At 39.5% G+C, this 17,871-nt stretch overlaps 1 protein-coding gene across 1 annotated transcript; it reads right to left on the bottom strand.

Annotated features, from left to right (window-relative positions):
- Positions 1–664: 664 nt before the first annotated feature.
- prrx1b (paired related homeobox 1b) lies at positions 665–15,767 on the bottom strand. The gene is made up of 5 exons (XM_054603285.1): positions 15,517–15,767; positions 8,597–8,772; positions 5,694–5,875; positions 2,487–2,552; positions 665–899 (listed from the first exon to the last, which is right to left on the bottom strand). Exons 1-5 carry the CDS (start codon positions 15,761–15,763, stop codon positions 767–769), a joined length of 804 nt encoding a protein of 267 aa, XP_054459260.1. The 5' UTR covers positions 15,764–15,767; the 3' UTR covers positions 665–766.
- Positions 15,768–17,871: the final 2,104 nt, after the last annotated feature.

Below are 17,871 nucleotides of genomic sequence, written 5' to 3'. Positions count from 1 at the left end.
ACTGGACACTGTGGCATTGCATTGCTTGAAATGCATTTTTATTAATATACAAGTATTTATTCTGTTACAAATAAAGGATATCATACGAAATTAAGAGATGGTTTTGGATTCAGAAATACATTAGCCTCTCCTTTATATTGGACTATTACATGAAAATCAAAATGCGTTGAAAATGTTTGCTCGTCAGTGGTATAACATGGAAAGAAATGTGGAAAAACAAAACTCTCTCTTTTTAAAAAAGAATTGAATAAATGTCAGAGAAAGTCCTTATCAGTTTGTTGTTGGTTTTAAAAGAGTGTTGATCCCAAATCTGGTGTGTAATTTTATCCAACACCACAGCCGAAGGGACGAAGGGAATTCCACGTAGTCCGTACATGGGTCTCCGTCCAGAACAAGTTCTCTGATTGCAAACAAAATCATCTTTGAAAAACTCGCCCTCCACATCACAAATGTAAAACTATGCAGATATGCGACTATAGCATCCAGTCTAGGTGTCTTTTTGTTCAAACGAGAGTTTGGTGATGCTCAAGAGAATTAAAAAAAAATAATAAAATAGGCGGTTTAGGGGAAATCCTGCCATCACTCGGTGTCCAACAATTTGCATATAGGTGTAGTATCGCCATCGAGGCTGTTCCAAAAAAAGGACAGGAGGCTTCATGATCCAGGGTATGTAAAATGATGCTCAACCCACAGACGGTGTCCGTCCGCGGGGGTCCAGCGGCAGGGAGGTTCCCCCTCCTGAGCCAGTCCCCGGCCGCTCCTCCTCTCAGTTCACCGTGGGCACCTGGTTCAAGCTGTACTCCTTGGCTTTGAGCCGCAGGTTGGCGATGCTGTTGGCCATGTTCATGCCCTGGGACGTGTTGGTGTTGGAGCAGGTGGGCGGGTAGCTGGCCATGGCGCTGAGAGACAAGAGGAGGGGGAAAAGGTTACATCACCTGTGGCTGACAGCGAGCTGAAGCTCAGCATGAGCCGCAGCTGTGGAAATATGGAAAGGAACAAAAACAGGTATCACTGATCAGGGGAAAAGATTTAGACTTGATCTGACGGTAAAAGGCACCCACAACCCAACAAATCACCAAAAGGAACTTAACCAGTGTTGTTGCACATTTTTATCGAACCATCACATTTCTCAGCGCATGTGAGAGTTGTTGACTATTTAAGTTTTAAGTATCTGGCTCACAGTTCACAGCTCACTCACAGTGATTAATAAAGTCAAACAAATGACAAAAAGTGATAATTGGTATTAAGTTCTCTTATTGGAACTTTTCAAGAGCTCTCAGCCACATCTCATGGCCTTCATCAACAGATTGAGTTTCATGAAGGTCTTGAGATGTGGCAGAAAGCTTTGGAAAATTTCCAGTTTGAAGATTTATTTATTTTTACAATAAGGACAATTAGGAATTCTTGTATGCTTGTCTAATTTTGGCCCTTTTAATTTTTTTCCTTATCCTGTTTCTTTTTTGTGTAAGTACTGAAAGGTGTTTCTTCACCTCCTTAGGACTGAGGGCAGATCCTGCTTTCAGTTTTGTTTTGTTTTACAGAAAAGTTTCTCTGTTATTGACATTTTTAAAAAAACTAAATCTCGTAAATTTGTGCTGCTTTTGTTTTCAGTTTAGTAGTCTAACAATGTGCTTTATTTTGGTTATCATCTTGTCTGCTTTTGTGTTGTAAAGTGAAGTCCTCCTGTCTGTTCCTACACATCGGACTACATGTTTAGGGGGCTTTTTCACTTTCTGCCACAAAACTGTCTTATGACTTCCACTACGATAGTTTGTCTTTATTTATGAATGCAAGATACTTTTTAATCATCATGAGGCACACACACATCCAGAAATTATTTGCAGGAGCTTGTTAACTATTTTCTGCACAAAAAGCCGAAAAAGTATTAAAAAAAATATATATATATATATATATATATATATATATAATAAATAATAAACATTAAGTTGTGTTGTGTTTTTTTTCTCGTTGCTGTAACACTTTGGATCAACTGTGTTTAAAGCATTATATACTATACGGTTATTATGTGATTATTGAGCTGTGGGAGCAGAGGGATTTAAAACGTCTGCGCTACATTAGCATACAACGATTACATGACTTTAACAAAAACAAAAGCAGACATGATGCTCACTGATGGATTTTCTATTTAAAGAGGGTTGAAATAAGCAGTATCTATTGATTTTTTAGCAATTGCTGCCAGAGGAAAGGATTCTTTTTTTTTAATATTTTTGAAAATGGGTTGAAATGTGCAAAAACACTGTAATGATCCTTTAAAGAAAACAAAAAACCCAGTTTTTAAGTAAAGTGTAAAAGTGATACAAAAACATTCAAAGGGCACATTCAAATTCAAGAAATACAATCAGAAAACAACTTTTTTTAAACTGTATATGTATGTGAAAAAACGGCAGTATTCTTCTTTAAAGGAGAATACTGCCTGGTTTTCTTTAAAAATAAAAGAAACTGAATGTAGTAAAGTGAAAGCGTACTTGTTCTCTGAGGGCAGCATTTTCTGTGGAACTCGCACTGGCCCCCCCTCCGGCATTGGATACCAGCTTAAGGATAATATACAGTGAAGTGTTAGCACCACATTAGCGTGTTCCACGTAGCATTATTCCTGCTTCACAAATGATTTCCCTCGCTGCTCTGCGTCCGGCCAAAAAACTCTCAGTGAGTTTTGAGCTGCGGCCGCAGGGTTTGACATTTTACACCGAGTTTCATAACGGAGGATTACTGTAAATCATGACCAATGTAACCAGAGTCACAAAAAATGTTGCCCAATAGAGCTCTCTCTCTCGGGGTAGCGTTCATTATCTGGTGTAGTGTAGCAGAGAAGGGTCACAGGGGTCAACAGTGGATTTAATACGGTTTGTTTGCACATTATCACCTCGTCAGGAGGGTCACAGGATCTGGTCCCGCCCTGCTCATGCTGACAGAGGGGAGCGATGGGACTGAGGGCGAGGAAAAGGGTGTTTTTATTCAACACAATGAGTTCGGAGTTAGATATGTGCAAGACAGGACTGTTATATATGCAGTGTAGGAAAATGGCTGCAAGAAAGGCGAGGCAAAAGGCCACAGCAGAGTAAAGAGACAGAGAAGGAAAAGAGTATTGGACTCTGATCTTTTACTGAAGTATTGCAGGACTTTAGGATTACTTTGGCTCAATTTTCACAGCAGAGTCTAATGTAATAAAAGAGAAAATGCTGAACTCTTGCTGGATATAAATAGTTTATTCCTTCCTTCAGTTATGACTCATGCATTCCATTTAATGATAAAATAATGCTTTTAAACAATCCTCACAGGGACAGAGATTGCTGACAAAACAGGAACTTGCATCTTATATATTGAATACACTGTAATACTATAATATTTAAATAATGTACTTTACTCTACAGTAAATATGTCTGTTTTTATTCAGGTGATCAAACATTAGACATTTTGAGTACTTATAAGTTTAAATAATCATTCAAATTGTAAGCCAATGCTGTAATACTACAATGCTGGAAAGCATAACCTGTGTTTGAATGTTTTGCATGTCAACCCAGCAGTTTGTGGGAAATTTAACACGTCACTTTGTCTTTGAGAGTTCTGTGGTTGTAAAAGCAAGTAAAAGTTTTGCTTTTTAGTTTTTACTTAAAGGGACAGTTCACGCCAAAATCAGAAATATTGTTTGTCCCTCTTCCCTTTAGGGCTATCTATCCATTTAGATTGTTTTGATGTGAGTTACCTAGTTTTGGAGATTAACTTTAGCCTAACCCTAACACATTTCCCGCAGAGAATCCATCCATCCAATACAATGGGACTATAAGGTACTTGGCTTGTGGCACTCAAAGAAACAAAAAATACATTTGAAAAACTCTGCAGCAATGTCTGTTTCCATAAATCATGACCTGGTTACTCAAGATGATCCATAGAGCTTGTTGTGAGCAGTTGTATGAACTAGGAATATTAGATTGACAAATAGCACTACAGGTAAGAGAAAAATATGTAGTTTTGATTTTCAGCTGTCCCTTTAAGTAAAATGATTACAGGGAACCAGCTGTTTCTCAGAAAAACGATATTTATGCACAGCTAATTTGTACATTTTTGAGACAAATGTATTGCTGATTTTATAATCAACGTATTAACGGAATATTCACTGTGGACACTTTTAATTTGTTTTCTTGGAGTATTTGCTCATGGGTGCTAAGGTATGCTAAAGGTGTTTGAAGTTAGACAAAAACAATAAGAGAAACAGTCCTGTTGCCACAAATACTAACTATAGTACAAAATGCACTATTCCCTCCTGTTGGTTTGATAAAAACAACAGTGACCAGCTGTTTTAGGAAATTACAGAGCCTCTTTTAAAAGAAGAAAACTACTACTTTTAAAGATTCACATCTTCAGTAGGAACCAATGGGCTCTGAGCTGAGAGTCACAGACAAGAAGTCAGACAGTATTGAGAGACGGAATAACACTTTTGAGTCTGAACATGGGATTTGATGACAGTAAGAATAATATAGAGTATAACCAGACTCATCCTTTAGCTTGTTATTATCTCGTGTTCCGTGTAATAATAACGGTTGAATGAATAAAACAACACACATTAAAGGGTCTGCTGACCTGCAGCTCTTCAGTTTGAGTCAAGGTGGATCAGAGGAGATGAAGATGGTCAGAGGAACTATGAGAAGCATGTGCAGGTAGAAAAAGAGGAGGAAATGAAACAATAACAGAGAGCAGTGCCAGGGTACGTATGTGTGTGTGTGTGTGTGTGTGTGTGTGTGTGTGTGTGTGTGTGTGTGTGTGTGTGTGTGTGTGTGTGTGTGTGTGTGTGTGTGTGTGTGTGTGTGTGTGTGTAAATGTGTGTGTATGTGCCGGTGGTGTTAACATGTGGTTATTGTGGTATCAGCTGTGCTATTTCATCTGGAGACACTTCTGTGATGGATGTTCTGCAGCAGAGAGCAGAGGACAAGTAAGTCTGTCTAAAGTACAGTTTGTGGTACTGCAGTAGTAATCTACTTGAGTATTTTTCGATTTTGGGAAACTTTCTACTTTAGTTCAAGATTTCACATCCAACATGAGATAACTTACATAACTACATTATTTCATATAGCTTTCTTTCTTTTTTTCTTACTTTTCTGATGCTCTTCACACTTTCCTTTTTCCTTTTCTCATTTCCTCCCTTTCTTCTTTCAGTCCTTTGTTTCTTTCCTCCTTCCTATCTTAAGTCACTCCCTTCTTTCCTTGTTTCCTTCAATGTGTAGTTTCTTTATTTTTTTTGCTGTTGTTCTTTCTTTTCTTCTGTCTTTAACCAAAGTAAAAGCACAACTTGTCATATGAAACTTTCACTCAACAGCGAAACTAAACCCTAAACTTCTTCACCATTACTTACTTTTTACTTAAATTTGAGAAAGTATTAATTATTAAGGGTTTTCTTGCTTAATTTAAATTCTTTAAACACATCATGATGTCTTTATTTGCAAATAAAGATACATTTTACACGTGAAACTTTTATAATTTTTACTATTTGAAAGCACGACTCTCTTCGCTGTGGTTTCTACTCAAGTAGTTTGAGTTATTCTCCCGCTCTGTGTTGCAGATCAGCATTAATAACAGAGATGTCTGTTCAGAAGCGGCACAGAGTGTAAACATGGGTGTGTTGTTGTGAATGTGAGGTTATGGGGTGGTGTCAGGTGAGAGAGCAGAGAGGACTCTACCTGTAGGGGGCAGCACTGCCCCAGGACAGGTAGTCGTTTGGGCGCGGTGCAGGCCGCGGTACGATTGGCTGCTCCACCGCCGTCACGTCTCCCGAGTACGATTTGAGGAGCGAGGCGTTTTTGCTGGCCAGCATGGCGCGCTCGTTCCTGCGGAATTTAGCTCTCCTGTTCTGAAACCAAACCTGGAATTAAAGAGAAGACAACAGGATGAAGCCAAAGTCAACTTTTTTTTTTATAATATTTCTTATTTTCCTCTGTTGATGCTACAATAATTATAAACTCTTTACAGAAGCATTCAAAGTGTCAAAGATGGCAAATAATTAGGTTGAACTTGGGGAAAGGGAAATCTAGAATATTTCTATTTGGTTGCAGTGGTGCAGCCGTAGAATAAAACAGGAACCAAACCAAAACAATATGGTTACTATTTGCATTACATGCAGGAGAATCAGAAACAATATGTCTAGTCACTTTAGAGGGAGAAACAATGAGATCCATAACAAACTAAAGCTCAACTCAAATCTCTACCATTTAGCTTTGGGAGCTTTCAACCACATCTCATAGTCTTCATCAGAGGGTTAAAAACCGTAAGGTTGTATTTCGGCCTGAACCTGATATGTTTCTCACATGTGTTGACTGTGTTTCTCTGGACTAAGTGAAATCAAATAAAGAAAAGAGGTCATGAAAATATCAAAACAAATTCAATAAACCAGATTTTCTTCCTGGATATTCTCTGACCTTAAACTTATTTTCTTAGTTACAAACTTAAAACTCTCGCGTGTGCATCCCCACTCTCTTCAACACACATCCTTTCATCAGCCTCCCCCCCTCTTCTTATGAACACACCCCCGTCCTTTTTACCAAACACATGATGATGTGACTCGGGGGGTTGCTAGAGTTGTTCCTCGCTGTGAAATCAAATCCATTATTAGATGCCGTGGGCGCTCGCAGGGGCTCTCTGTCTGCTGACGCACAGCCTCAGGAATGAGCCCAAAGTCTCTTTTATCAAAGCGGTTCTGCGTCGCTCTCTGCTACACATTATTCACAGATGTGCTGCTTCTCTCCCTCCAACATCACTATTTCCTCTTTCCCTCTCTCTCTCTGCCCAAAGAACAAATACTCTCACTGTTGTGTTCCGAAAAAACAGACGATTCAAAGATCAAAAAATGCATTATAGTAACATATTAATGCGCAGTAAATGCACTGGAAAAACAAGAACATAAGGCCTGTGTGCATTTGAAGAATAGTTGCATACTCTTATCTTGAGCTTCATATGAGTAGAATAAATGTACTTTTATTTCAAAGCTAATCCAACCAAGAAAGTTATTTCCATGGGAGACGAGCGACTCGGAGACACAGGGGGAATGTCCCCCTCACTTATCAGGATTACCAGTTTTGTTCCTCTGATTTTTTACATTTGCAGTTTGAGTGACTCAGCAAAATCACTGAAAACAATGTACTCTTTTTAGCTGATACAATCAAGATGAAAGACATTCTGATGACATCAATGCAGATACACAATCTCACAGACTTTTTTTGCTCTTTTTTTGTCTGTCTGGCCAAAAAATAGCTTGTCGTAGCAATCTGTTTTGGTAGAGCTCGATGGGGCTGCAGGGATGTTCTGATTTCACAAGTCAGAACTAGAAATATACACTCGTGTTTTGGGAAGAAAATCAATGCATTTAGATTTAAATGTGTCATAATTTACAGTTTTTTGAGGGGCATTTTTTGGGGTATTTCAAATCGTCAATTCATGTTCAGTCTTTTGTCACTTGAGCACCTTGTTGGCCCTTAGGAGCAGCGACTAAAGTCTCCCTGTATTTATGTATTTATTTCAGTGGAACTAAAGGTTGTTTTAAGTTCCCTTCATGCATCAATATTACAGATTAATTAAAAGAGACACTAATGCAGCATTTCTAATTATTTAGTTAGACACATGGAACAAGCGTGATCAGTTACATTATGATATATAATGTGCGAGGTTAACATAACTGTTTGTTAAGACAGAAAGCAGCATTCACTTTTCTCGGTGACTGTGGAAATATTGAATGTTCTTGGTTGTTAAATTGAGGACATTCGGAAAAGTGATCCCACTCATTTGGCCAAACACTGCGTCATATTTAGCTCCTGTTCTGCTGCAGCCCTCATGTGTTGCACATTTTATCACAGATCTGTAAACCGCTGAGGAAATTAGACAATCATTACATCCACTTTTCTGATCACATCCAGTCCCTTTGGGGGAGTTTACAAGCTGCGCAAACGCTCAGCGATTATTTAAGAGATCGCGTGTGTATGATAGAGGATTTTTGTGAGGCGCTGACGAGTTCTTATCAGTTCCTTAAAAAAAAACATAATGGAAAGACTAAACATGTTAATGGACCCTGATAACTGCTAGCCACTAAGTAGGATTATTAACTGAATCTATTAGCATGAGAGCCAACAGATGATGGGAAGTAATTTCTTATAACAAGTTGGTTCTGCTGCTCTGATCGTTCAAGCAAAGCTGTTCATGAGTCATTTGGTAAATCCCATGAGGACCCAAAGGATTCAACAGGTCCCACTGGGGTGCAGCAAGTTTCTGTGTCTGACAGAATTTGTTTATTTTTGCGTCCCTCCGGTGAAAGTGGTTTTAAGGGGAATATGACCACAGGCCCCCTTCTACATCATTACAGTGACTACTTTGAAATCTGGTGACTTTTATGGCTGCTTTTTTGTCATTGATCAAAGGTTTCGCCTGCCTGATAAATCACCACTGTTGAAGGTAACATCTTCAAACTTCAAGAAATCAGGCTTTTATTTTGTAAGGGAGGAGGATGTGTCAAGAATAGATGTCCCTGACTGACTCTGGAGGTCACCTGAGATTAACAGACTTTAGTTTTGTCTTGCTGCAATGTCCCGGTTCATACCTGGACTCTGGCCTCGGTGAGGTTGACCCGGCGGGCCAGGTCCTCCCTGACGAAGGCGTCGGGGTAGTGTGTCCTCTCAAACACTCTCTCCAGAGCCTGGAGCTGGCTGCTGTTGAAGGTGGTCCTGTTCCTACGCTGCTTCCTCTTCTTCTTCTCCTCCGTGTTCATCTGTTCATCTGCAGGAAGAAGAAGAAGAAGAAAAAGGTGATGTATCCTCAATAAGACTTGGTGGGAACACAGCTCTCCCATTGGTGCTTGTAGTCTGTAGGTACAGACACTTTGCCAGAGGAGATGCAATAAAAAAAAAATGAAAGCTCCATGTCAGACCATGTTACATTTTAATAATAAATACAGCCACCTGCATTCATGCAACAACTGCTGCTAAAGGCTGTGAGATGCTACCACCTCAAACCTCAATCAGAAATGAAAATAATAACAGAGCTTTAAAGTATGCGACATTGACAAGGATCATAAAGAAGAATTTGAATGTCCGATGGTATATTGTTAGTACACTTTCACAGATGTGAAAGTATCAACGTAGTCGCTCATTGCTGTATTTTACATTTATTTCTAAATAGGTAACTGGTCACTTAGCATTAAAATACTTCTACACATTAATAAATCAATAACTCTCATATATTAATGATAGTTCCTCAAAATAAGCATAGCATTCAATTAATTTAGGTACATTTGTCCAATGTGCTTTTGTCCGATTTTATTTCCCATGCACGCAAACTTTGGGAGCAACTTTAGCGTTCAGAACTTGACAAGAACCTACCGAGTACTTTTACTTTTGACAGGTGAATACAGGTAATACTTGTGTACTGTTCAACACAGAACTTTTGTTTAACAGGACATGTTTACGTTACTTTACAACAGTTTCTACTTCAGTGAAAGATCAAAATTCGAAATAATTTTAATCTGATAATATAGCAGCTGTAACTGAAGCAAGCATACCTCTGCCAAGACTGTACAACCCTCGGAATCAGTATTTGAAACTGTGTGGTGTCTGAGACCGGTGTCATGTAAACTACAACGCCCTCATTTTGCATCTCTCTCACTATCCAAACTTCCTCTCAACCCTTAACTATCAATTTAAGGCAAACATGCCCAAAATGTATCTTTAAAAAAATAAATTGCACAAAATGAGAAAATAATTAAAAATTTAAAAAAGAGCTACCTAGATGTGTTCACCCAAATAAAAAAAATATATGTGTGTGGAGCTTATTACAAGAATTCAACAGTGATTATCCAAGCAGATTATGATGTGAGCAGCACAAACTAAACTCCAGTATATTGGTTTGGAGGCAGAAAGATAGCCATCTCAGAACATGGAGAGATAACACTAATGGAATGTGGTGATTATTTAAAAGATCCTTTAAAACAATTCATGGATCTGCACCAAAAATAGCCCACTTGTTCCTCGATCCAACAGCATAATCAACCAACAAACAGACACAAATACAAGCAAACAAACAAGATAAATATATAATCCGCTCTGGAGCCCGAGCACCTTCCAGCTGCAAGTGTACATGTTCGGTCTGAACGCTCCTGCAGGCTGGAATCAGGGCTGGTGCCTTGTGGCTGCACAACAAGACCACAAAATAACACTTTCACATCAAGAAAAAAACGAGGCCGTGATCATCCATGTTCCTGCCTAATTACACACTAACTACACAATCTGTTGCTACACACACACACACACACAGTCACACACACACACAGAGGTGGGAAGTAACATTCACTCATGTTCTCTAATGCAGTACAGTGAAGGGCTTCATAAACTTTATTAGTATTAGTATTTTAATGTTGAAAGACTTCACAGGGGAAATCTTGTATTTTTTACTGCACTACATTTATCTGTTGCTAGAGCAATGACATACTTTGCAGATTCAGATTTTACATTCATCATAAATAAAAATGACTTTTCCTCAGGTATAATTCTTGTATCACTAGAATAACAAATTTTCTGAATTAATGCAAAACAGAAAAAAGAATTGAAATGCTGTCAGTTCAATGTACATTATTAAATACCGACAATCTAAAGTTATTCATTTATTATTATAGTCGGAATATTTAATGTTTTCATTTCTTAGAGTTTAACAAAGGTGTTATTTATTTGGATTAAAGTAAGTAAGTAGTGGAGGATAAATGTTAAAACTTAAAAAGGTTTTGGTGTCTTTTATGATCATTCTTTTGATAAATGTGTGTCTTTTATTTGCAGTTTGGCTGAAAAAAATCTGTTTCATGAAATGGGTTAGACAGGATACTGTAAGGAAAGCTTAATAATTTGCAGATGGTCAGTGTGAATATTTTGCCAATTTGTTGATAGAAAAATTAAAAAAACTGCAGCGTAATGTTTAAGCGGATGCAAAATAGTCGCGTATTAATACATTCTTTGGAAAACTTTACTGTTTTACTTAAGTGTACAATTTGAAAACCATGGTGGTATTGACACTTTTACTTTAAAGATTTGAATCCTAGTTCCATCACTCAGCGTTGTCATTTTAAAGCATCTCCAAAATGTCAACTCAATGACCAGATGACTTTTAAAAATTATCCAAAAATGAGAGAAAAAAAGAGTTCCGTCTTGTCCTTATAAGCTTGTAGTATAACAACCGAAAATTTCAAAACTTTTGACTGCATCTCATGGACTTCCTCAGCAGATGGGGATGGCTCAGTGAATCTAAAATATCTAAAGTTCCCACAAAAAGAAATCCACAAAACCTAGAGGTATAAGGTTTTCAGTAAATTGTCAAAATGGCAGATTTCTAGATCCATAACAATTTTACTTAGTGAATATTTTCACTTTTCAGGAACATTTCAATGTCAATATTCAATTAAAATGTAAGTACATACATTGTCTTTATCAAAATATTAACAGGAAACTTGAACCAAAGGTCCTCGGCTGGACTCGAACTTGGGAAAGTTAACATGTTTGGAGCAAAATCCTGATGCAGAACTGGTAATGGACTGCTTTTACTTCTTCCACACACACAAACACACACCTGGCTTGATGTCACACAATCGCAGATGCTGCAGTGTGTCAACACTGAGCATGTTGGCTTTGTTGTCTAATGAGAGAAAAGCTTCCCCCCCGGCAATTTCAGCCAATCAGGAGACACATGAGTCAAACCCTTACATCTGCTGCTTTATAATGATAGAAAAGACAATAAAGCAATAACTACTTGTGACCCAAAATATTAGTCTGTGTTCAAATATAGTGCGGTTGTTGAGTGGTTTGAAAGTTGCGTCTCACATTGTTGCTTTAGGTGGATTTTTACAGGCTGAATTAAACGCATTCGGTATTTCACCAGAAAAAAATGTAAAAAATTAGAAAAACAAATTTAAGTGAAAGAAAAAAATTATTCTTGTTCTTTGATTAATTACATTTTATCATCCTGTGACCTTTCGTGTTTATCCCTTTGAAGATCCAGATCCAGAGTTTATTCACCTTTTACAGCTGATGTAAATCTTAATGATGCAAATTAACAGCAGAAACTTGAGTCAAAGCCAAATCAACCGATATCATTTTTTTTTATAAATACTGGTTTAAATATTGTTGACAGCAAAATGTAGCCTACTTTTAACATGAAAAAATGCTCATTTTTCATTTCTGTAGCCGGAGAAATGATTGATGCATTGCAGGTTTTATCAGGTGCAGCCCCATATGTTTTTGAGGAGTTTTAAAAAGCTGCTGCACAATCCCTTCGGCCTTTCAGCGGTTCTTAAAATGAAACTGAACACACTCGTCACTCTGTTAGCTGTTGAAATGAGAAGTAAAACAGACCCATTTTTAGTGAAAAGCCTATCTGTTCTTCTGATATTTCTTCTTTTTGTTTCTCTCTCATTTCTATTCGTCTGCGGTGATGGTGTTATGTAGAAGGATGTCTTTTTGTTTTTGTGGTTTTTATATATTCAGACTTAAAGATTAAAATACAATCAGAAAAATCTACTGAATTTTGTGACGCTGATTATTTTTCTTCTTCTTCCTAATCCCTAATCCTGAATCTTTTCGTGACCTTTCAGACTTTATCTTTCTTCCCCTCTGTAGGGGTCCTGACCCCCGCAGTTAAACATCAATAGATTAAAACATACAAATTCTACATAATTGATTAAATTATTATGTTTTGACAAAGTAAAACTCCAGCTGTCAGATAAATTAACGTTTTTAAAGTTACATTTTATGGTCTTTTATCATTATTAATATTATGATTATTATCACCTTTGTTATTGTTGCCATACTCATTATTTTAAAAACACGTACCTATAATGAAAGCTGCTATATGAAAGAAATTGCCTAAAAATGACAAAATGTCCTTTTTAAATATAAAATGATCTTCTAGAAATTATATTCACCTTTGTGTGCTAATACGATGTCTACTTCACATACAGATGAGGTGTTATTTAATAAATGTAATCTCTTAAATTGTGAATGTATTTGTAGTTTATGAGGAAACACTTCTACCAGCTGAGATCAAACATCTCTCCTCTGACTCTGACTATGGGATATATTATATATATATTATCCATCAGTGCAGCAGCTCTGAGGGGCCACAGTTTGGATCAGTTGGTAGGACGCAGGCTGGAGTGGAGGTTTCTTGAGAAGTCGGACAGTAAAGTGCGGCTGTAAACGCTGATGGCAGCCGCACATGGCTAACCAGAGACCGCGCATAGTTTCCCCCTAAAAGAAACAGCCGTTTTACAGGCTGGAGGTTAAAATGAAAACCATGACGCACTTCATTAGTGCGGCCGAGTGATGACGTTACAAGCGGAGAAAAGGGCGACAACAATTAAGGGTTGTCTGCTGGAAGAGTGAGATAAAAAAAATACATATTAAAAATAAATAAAGTCGGTTATTAAATATGATTGGGACTTGGCTGTACAAGATCTCGTCTACTGAAATTACTTTTTTTTTTAAAGGGGTTAATTGAATCGCATGACAAAATAATACAAACATTGAATCAATCTTTTCGGTGTGAATGCAATATTTTTACTTGAGACGTTTTAAATATTTTCTATTATTTAGCAAAGTGGAAAAAGTGTGACAGGGACAAAAATAGTATGCAAACTATTTAATTTAACAAGTTCAAATGAGAATGTATTATGTCATGTCTTGGCAGTTCCAAAATAAACAACACTAAAAGATAAAATCCAATATCCCCAAAAGCGATCTCCGTGTTTATTTCGTGCAGAGCGGCGGTTTGGTCTCGGAAAGCTTTTAATCAAGGTGACATTTAAACTAACAAATCAAAGCCATTCCCGTCACCATTATGAGCATCATCATCATCATGCAGCTGCCAGTGTGACCAACAACTGTGAGTAGACTGATCTCATTAGCAGCCATCAGTTGAAGTCAATTAGTCCTCCTGCCAAAGCTCATTCACGAAAGGAGAGGTTATTGATTCCTAAAATAATAAAACAGCCATCAATTTCTTTTTGGGGAATTTTACTTTGAAATGTTTTTGTTTTATTTTGGTGGTGTTTGGATAATATTAATGGCAAATGTGTGAAATTTATAAAAAAAAAAAATGCCAAAGGTCATACTGTTGCTTTCACGTTCCTGTCAATAAATCGGAAACAAAAAAATGTGAATCATTATTTCTATCTGAATATTGCGTAAATCTGAAAATGTTTTTCTCAAACAAATATTTGTTTGCTAAACACGACTGATGCATTTTAAAAAAAACCCTCTCAACAACATAAGGTCCGATGTTATTTGATTCCTTAATTGTTGGCGCGAGGACACGCGCGGTAATTATGACAAATGATTTAGGCTCCGATATTCTGAGGGTGTTTGACAGGCCGAAAATAACCGGGAATTAACGACGTGACCCGGCCACTTCCTCCCGCATATTTCTCACACGATTTTTAGCCTTTTAAAAAACTAACAATAACACTCATTAAAGCCCATAACGTCTCTGTCAGCCGCTGCAAATGGCCCTTTGAGCAGAGGAAGAGGAGGAGGAGGAGGAGGAAGGAGGGAGCGTTTATTTACTCTATCAACGGTGCGCCCGAGGGGTCGAGCAGCGGGGTTTTGGGGGGTTTATCTGTGGGGGTTTTTGTCCACTTCCACGCACGCAATGGCGCATTTTAACACAATAAAGGTGTAAATAATAGCTCCGGTGTTCAGGTTGGTGCGAGAGCGGGAGCTCGGCAAGCAGTACCCGCCTCTTTGCTCACCAAACTCGGCTTAGATCGGCGACATTTTTACGCACACACGGAGGAATGTTGCTTGACATTTTTTTTTTTTAAATATTTATTTAGATTTAGTGATAAATTAAAACATATATTTAATCATTAAACTATCATACGCGTGACACAATCGTCACATAACTCTCTCTAAGGATTTTCAAAATATAGTCTCTTCTTTTTTACTCGATTTTATTTCTCTTGAATAAAAAGATCAAAACGTGCTCGATGAAGAAACGTGGCCTCGTTGAGGTCGTGAGAAAAATAGATTTATTACCCCCCGAGTTTGACTCTCGAGGTTCCTTCACTGACCATGTCCACCAACATCACCATAGCTCGCTGACATCAAAGTGTTAATGGTAAATTAATGGCCGTTTTGAGGGGGGTGGGGGCCGTCAGGGATGAAGCATTGCTGCATTGCCAAGACTCACTAAAGGATTCCTTCCGTGCGCGTTGCATTCTGCAGAGCTCCATTCATGCGGACACACGCCAGAACGTAATGAAAACAAATGACTTTATTCTCAGCTGGTCATCAGAACTGCATTTTGTGTGAGATCTGCGGTCTTTATCCCGGTGGTCGAGCCTGATAACTTGAGGTTTTCACACCGAGGCTACACTAAAAACACACCCGGGAGGAAATGTAACATTTTTGGTCACCAGATTTAAAAGTTGGTCTGCTCAGCCCCGGGCCTTTTTTGGGGCTCTCGATCGCTCTGCTTTTCACTTACTCTCCTGCTGGGTCGTGTCGCTCCCGCTCGTCAGCCCCGGGGACTCCAGCATACTCCTCCCCGCCTCCCCGACGCTCTCGTCCGCCTGGTTGCCGACCATTTCCCCGGCCTCCTCCAGATCCAACAGGTGGCTGACCGAGAAGTTCTTTTTGGCTTGCAGGTTGTCCAGGTTCGACGTGATCGGACTCTCCAGGCGGTTCGATAGCGAGGCTTGCCTGTCCATCACATGTGCATAGCTAGAAGTCATGGCGCAAGAGGGGGAACAGCGTTAAAAAAATTAAAAAAAAAAAAAAAAAAAAAGAAATACGGAGCGCTGATGAGATAGAAAGAGAGGAATCAACAAGCGAGCCGAGAAGATCCGTGCATGCGGAGCGCAAGAGCTCCAGAAACCAGGCCGAGAGAAACTCGGTTCTTTCCGAGGCGGAACGCGGATCTGTTCACATCCAGATCAGCCTCGCGGGGCTCAAACAAACTTCAGCTTTTCTTTTTTTTTTCTTTTTTGTTGTCCCCCCTTTGATCAAACCCTCACAGACAATCCATCCAGCAGCGCGCGTCAACAGCAACCGGGAAGAATATCAGCCTGTCCTGCTGCCGGAGAGAGAAGAGTTTGCAAAGACGCGTTTCGCAGAAGTCCTGTGAGGAGAAGGAGCTCTCTTCCCACTCGGGGTGAGTCGCATGTGAGCAGGAAGAGCTGCTGCTGCTGCTGCTGATGACGACCAGATGCGCGAAGCTCCGTGTGTGCGCAAAAAAACTTGCTCAGCGGCAGCTAGGCGCGGGGAGGCAGGACGTTAGCGCCGCTCCTCCAGGCTATAGACCCTGTAGTCTCTCCCTCTCTCTCTCTCTCTCTCTCTCTCTCTCTCTCTCTCTCTCTCGCTCTAATGAAAGAGAGCCCCGTAATTACGTGGCAATGCCTTTATGTTGTGTCTGACGTTTCACAGGCCCTCACCACGAGCTCCCCCCCCCTCCTCCTCCTCCTCCTCCTCCTCACCCCCCTTATAGGCAGAAACATCACCATCAGCACCATCAACACCCTGGTTTTGGCCTGTTTTTGTTCCCCTGGCTGGCAAACCTCACCACCTAATGAGTGGGGAGTAAGTCAGTGAGTGAGTGAGTGAGTGAGGGGGGGGGATCCGCAGCCAGCAGTTTCCAGGGAGACACTGGTGTTATCACACTGCCTGTGTGTGTGTTGATAAACCCACTCCGACTGCCCTGCGGTCTGCCACCGATTAGATCAAACTATAGCCTGTGCCAGTCAGGCTATCCACAGATCTGTCCTCGTGAGGCTGAGTTGTCGGGGCAGCAGGGAACACAAATATAAAGAAGTCCAACTATCCATGAATCCATGATTTCAAATAGAGAAAATGGAGTTGGGAAGAATAAATGTAAGAAAGCAGCTCTTTAGGGCCACCAGACCCCCACCCCCAAAAAAATTTACAACAGTAAATTATGACATTTGTAGCTGCACTAATTAAAATTTTACGATCCACAGATACATGTTTTTAAAAGCCTTTTTGGGTACTATGAAATAAATCTAAAATAAAATTAGTGTTGAACAGAGTCTGCTTGCATCATGTTACAGTTGAAAGAAAGGTATTTGACAATAACATATCACCAACTGAAGACATCTCTAAGACATTTGTAAATTAAAACTAGGATACATATCCCCTATAGGGGATAAAAAAAATAACCCATATTATGAACCCAGTAACATATAGATGTACAGTGTGTAAAAATAAGACAAATTATATGACAAATGCCACATATGAGGTGAAAAGTGTCAACCCCCCCGAGATTTGTCACCAACTCAACAGAGCTTTTAAACCTCTTTTAGCAGCTAGTTTTGGTTGTTTCCATCAAACAAGCTCTGATGAACCCACTAAGCACTACCTGCCCAGCACCAGTGGTGGAAAGTCACAAATTACGTTTGCTTAAGTACTGTAGCCTTCCAAAAGTTACTGTGAGGAACTTTAACTGGTTATGATAATACTGATTCCTCTATATGACCTAAGATTGGATATTTCTGTATAGTTATTCTTAATGCTTGTCATCGGTGCCAGCAGGTCTGATTCTGAGCGAAATAAGATGAAATCATGCAGGTTCACCAGAAACTTCCTCAGCTCAGACTCCAGCGGGGCCTCCAGCAGTCACCAGCCCAACACAGACCGACCCAGAACCGGCTTTCGAGGAGGAGAGCTCTGCACCCGGCAGCAGCGTCTCCTCCTCCAGCCAGAAGCTCCAACACCACATTGTTGTAGGCCTAGGCCGTACTGCTGGGCCCGCTGGAGGGAAGGGAGGCATGGAAGAACCAGAACCAGGACTGCACAGAGCAGACTATCAGACCCTGCTTCAGTAAAA

Source organism: Anoplopoma fimbria, chromosome 8 (assembly GCF_027596085.1).
Source record: "Anoplopoma fimbria isolate UVic2021 breed Golden Eagle Sablefish chromosome 8, Afim_UVic_2022, whole genome shotgun sequence".
NCBI lineage: Eukaryota > Metazoa > Chordata > Actinopteri > Perciformes > Anoplopomatidae > Anoplopoma > Anoplopoma fimbria.
Note: the sequence above shows the minus strand (reverse complement) of the source record. Positions and strands in the feature narration are given on the sequence as shown.